Source organism: Lissotriton vulgaris, unplaced genomic scaffold (assembly GCF_964263255.1).
Source record: "Lissotriton vulgaris unplaced genomic scaffold, aLisVul1.2 SCAFFOLD_1163, whole genome shotgun sequence".
Lineage (NCBI taxonomy): Eukaryota > Metazoa > Chordata > Amphibia > Caudata > Salamandridae > Lissotriton > Lissotriton vulgaris.
Genome location: NW_028242180.1, coordinates 147,100 through 151,626, shown reverse-complemented (window position 1 = coordinate 151,626; position 4,527 = coordinate 147,100). Strand labels below are relative to the sequence as shown.

The following is a 4,527-nucleotide window of genomic DNA, read 5'->3' as shown; positions in this document are numbered from 1 at the left end:
GGCATTGGGTACGTATCGAACTTGGTGACACTATTCACTTGCCTAAAGTCGATACAAAAACGTAAACTGCCATCGGGCTTCGGTACTATCACGATGGGAGAACACCAGTTGCTAGCAGAGGGTTCTATGATATTAGCTTCTAGCATGGCAGTTACTTCCTTTTCTACGGCCACCCTTCTTGCTTCGGGTATCCTATAGGGCCTCTGTTTGACAACGGTGTCGTTTAGGACGACGATGTCGTGTTGTACCATGGTGGTTAATCCGGGTTTGGAGGAAAAGAGACCAGGGAACTGGGCGAGAGTGGCCTCGAGTTGGACCCTTTGGGTGGGGTTTATGACCTTTCCTATGGGAATGTCATCTGGGGAGGACAAAGCAGTGGGGATGACAGGAATGCCCAGAGGTGTCTGTGTGGTTACCAGTAACGACGACTGTCCTGTCTCTACATTTTCAGGAGGTTCTACCCAGCTTTTCAACAGATTCACATGGTATATTTGCTTCCCCCCTGGATGTAGGGGTTGAAGCACGCTGTATGTGACCGGGGTTACCTGCTTCTCTATAGTGAAGGGCCCTTGCCATTTGGACAACAATTTATTGTCGGACGAGGGAAGCAGTAGCAACACTTTATCCCCTGGCTGGAAGGTCCTTAAGCGGCTATTGCGGTCGTACAAGTTTTTCTGGGACGCTTGAGCATCTTCCAGATGGTCATGGACCATACCCCATATCTGAGAAATGGAATTTCTAAGGTCAGCGGCATATTGGGGTAGGGGTTTACCCTCCTCTTCCTCCTCCTCCCACTGTTCTGCGGCCATATCCAGCAGGGTACGGGGTCTCCGACCGAACAGAACCTCAAAGGGGGAAAACCCCGTAGACCTCTGTTCGTGAGTCCTTATGGCAAACAGCATAAGGGGTAACTGGTGGTCCCAATTTCTCCCTGTTTCTGAGATGACCTTGCGGAGCATGTTCTTTATGGTCTTGTTGTACCGCTCCACAAGGCCATCTGTCTGAGGATGATAGGCTGAAGTCCGTATCTGCCTGACGCCCAGGATCTCACATATGCGAGACATTAATCGAGACATAAAGGGGGTCCCCTGGTCCGTGAGGATTTCCTCAGGGAAACCCACTCGGGTGAAGAGAGTGATCATAGCCCTGGCTATCACCGGAGTAGACACTGTAGACAAAGGAAATGCCTCGGGGTACCTACTGGCGTAATCAACAATCACCAGTAGATACTTATGTCCTCTTCCTGAGGGAGTTAGGGGTCCCACAATATCCATACCCACCCGTTTGAATGGTATATCTATAATGGGAAGAGGGTGTAAGGGAGCCTTTAGGACAGCCGCGGGATTGGAGTACTGGCACCGAGGGCAAGCCGCACAATGTTTAGCCACATCTCGATAAACACCTGGCCAATAGAATCGGGTTAGAAGATAAGAAAGAGTCTGTTCTTTGCCATAGTGTCCTCCCCCAGTATAATTGTGTGCGAGCTCTAACACATGTCTACGGAATGCCAGCGGTACAAGGAGTTGGGTTGATACCGTGTCACCCTTTCTGGTGGCCCTATACAACAAACCCCGTTGTACATAGAAATAGGGTCCTACCTTGTCTTGGTCCAGTTCTTGTACTTGCTCCCAGGCATGCAACAAGGTATTATCATCCAACTGAGCTGACCGGAAGCTACGAGCAGGTCCCACCGTATCTGCAGGGGTCATAGAAAAAACAGACAGTAGCCCTTTCAACTGAGAGTACTCGGCTTTCTCTCTTCTCTTTTCCTTTCGACTCTTACGGTCTCTCCCTGCTATCCCCTCCACATCGCTGTCTACAAAAGGGGCCTCCCTCCACCAGTTTACGGAGTCCTTTTTGGCTTCATCGATGTATTGATCGAACTTTGGGTGATCGGTGCCTATGATAATGGCCTCTGGCAGGGAGGGTATAACGCCCACTCGGCGCATTTGGGGGTCGTCGGACACATCCAGCAAGACCTCTGCTACGGGATATCCTTTGGTGTTACCATGAACGCAGGTCACATAGACGGTCTCTTCTTTCTGTATCTGATGGGGATGGACCAGCGAGGTGTCAACCACAGACACACGACAACCGGTGTCTAATAGGGCTTGTTGTTTTTTCCCATTAAGTAAAACCTCTCTTTTATACTGACAAGGTCCCTTGCCTATGACGTACACACGCCCTCTGGAATACCCTATCTCCATGGGTTCGGCCTGTTGGCTTCTGTGTGGGCAGTTTCGGGCGATATGCCCCCACTCCGAACAGTGATAGCACTGGGGTCCCTGTGTACCAGACCCAGATCCGGGACTGGTCGGCCTAAATGGAACGCGGGGAAGGAGGGGAACCCTGGGTTCTGGCCTGCTTTGGGGTCTGGGAAGCAGGGGTCGAGGGCTGGGAACGGGTGCTTTACTAGGGCTTGTGCGAAACTCAGGCGACCTGTGATAAGCACAGGCTAAATCCACCGCTACAGTTGGGGTAAGGTTGGGATGTTGCCTAATCCAGGATCGAGTGGATGGGGGTAAGGCATCCAGGAATTGTTCTAGGAAGACCTTAGCCATCAGGTCTTCTATAGTGGAGTTCAGGGGTGTCAGCCATCTTATGCCTAAGTCTTGGATTCGATAATACAGGGCTCGTGGATTGTCTCCGGGGTTCCACCTTTCCTTCCTGAATTTGGCCCTGTAGTACTCTTGATCGCACCCAAGTCTCTCGAGGATGGCTTTCTTCACGTCCTCATAAGTTGTCCTGCCTGCTGGATTTGCTGCTTGGTATGCCGCCTGTAACTCGCCTGCTAGAAGGGGGGCTATATACTGACTCCATCTCTCCTTTGGCCAGGACGCAGTTGTCGCTACCCGTTCGAAATTAGTAAAAAAATAGTCCGGGTCCTCCCCGTCCTGGAATTTTTGTAGTACCGAACTGGGCACATTGGGATGTATGCGAGCAGTGGCTATGGCGTCTGTGAGGCGCAGGATAGCCGTATCCTGTACCTGCTGATTGGTGGTAAGAAGGATGGCTTGGTCTTTTAAGGCTTCTTGAAGTGCATCCCTTTCTGTTTTTGCGGTTTGGAGCTGTTGTTCGAACACCAGTTGAAGGTGTCTCTGTCCCTCCGCTAACTGTGTTATAATGTTCTCCACCGGGACAGGCACGGGCTGTGTCATGGCGTCACCTGTCTATCCCACTTCTGACACCACTTTGTCAGGGGCAGGGGTGGACAGAGACTGAGACCAGAGCACTGTATGTCAAAAGCTAGGCAAGATTTATTAAAGGTTTACAAGTTTTATGAGTGGTTGTAGTTTTCCTTCCTTCTTGGGGTCGTTTTTCTGTATGCAGGGAACGTCACAGTTTGATCCGGGGTCCCGGTTCTCGTGGCCTCAGGGAAAAGGAAAAAGAAACGGGTTTTACTGATCGATTCTCAGTACTACTTGTAGTGCTACCTTCACCAAGTTAGAACAGGGGTTGTGATTTCAGTGCAAGGGCCACCGCGGGGCCTCCCGCCTCCCCGACCTTGCTACCTCCCCCCTCCCCAAACACCCCAACAGAACGCCCCTCTTAACAGCACTTGCCTTGGGCTGTGGCCCGACTCTCGGACCACAGCAGCAGGACCCGTGGCGTCTTCTCCCTTCAGCCCACCGGGTATGGTAGCAGTGTTGGTGACGTCGCTCCGCAGCACTCGCAGTGTACTCTCCTCTGTCTCCGGTCTCACGCTCTCCTCTCTTCTGATCTCCTCCGCCTCCGCTCTCACGCTCTCCTCTCTTCTGATCTCCTCCACCTCCGCTCTCACGCTCTCCTCTCTTCTGATCTCCTCCGCCTCCGCTCTCACGCTCTCCTCTCTTCTGATCTCCTCCGGGTGCTCCACAGCCTCCTCTCCGCCCTGGCACACCGTCCGTTCCACGCCTCTAACTTTTATGCTTCCTGGTTCCGTCGGCCGACGGGACTCCTCCCCCTTCAGCTGTTCAACCACTAGAGCGTGATTGACTTCCTGGTTCTGTGGTCTCGGCAACCAGGAAGTGGTGTTTCCGTCTTCTTCGTCCGCTTCGGAGTGTTCCAGCCTCTCTTCCTCCCCACAGTCATGCTTCAGAAATGTGGAAAATGGTCCGTTTTCAAATGTTTTATTTTTGAACGTCAGTTCACATTTGTAGGTGGATCATCAGTGTTAGAGCTAAAATTAGGATGTTTAAAGTGATTTTCATGCTTCCAGGGGCTCAAAACACAAGATTTATGGAATGGTTAAAAGTGCATGAAAATGGGCAATTTACTCACTCTGAGTTCTCAAAAAGGGTTTCTTCTCCCCGGGAAGTTAATTAAATACTATTTGGAGGCATTTAATGTTCGAGCAAAAACGGCTGATTTTCGACAAAAGAGATAACACCCCCCCATTACGTCATGCTTCAGAAATGTGGAAAATGGTCCGTTTTCAAATGTTTTATTTTTGAACGTCAATTCACATTTGTAGGTGGATCATCAGTGTTAGAGCTAAAATTAGCATGTTTAAAGTGATTTTCATGCTTCCAGGGGCCCAAAACACAA

General features: G+C 50.8%; 1 protein-coding gene across 1 annotated transcript; it reads right to left on the bottom strand.

Moving 5' to 3' along the window:
- Positions 1 to 1,327: 1,327 nt before the first annotated feature.
- On the bottom strand, positions 1,328 to 3,158 carry LOC147669024 (uncharacterized). The gene is made up of 2 exons (XM_086948275.1): positions 1,599 to 3,158; positions 1,328 to 1,402 (listed from the first exon to the last, which is right to left on the bottom strand). The coding sequence occupies exons 1-2, from the start codon at positions 3,156 to 3,158 to the stop codon at positions 1,328 to 1,330; spliced, it is 1,635 nt and encodes a 544-aa protein (XP_086804401.1).
- Positions 3,159 to 4,527: the final 1,369 nt, after the last annotated feature.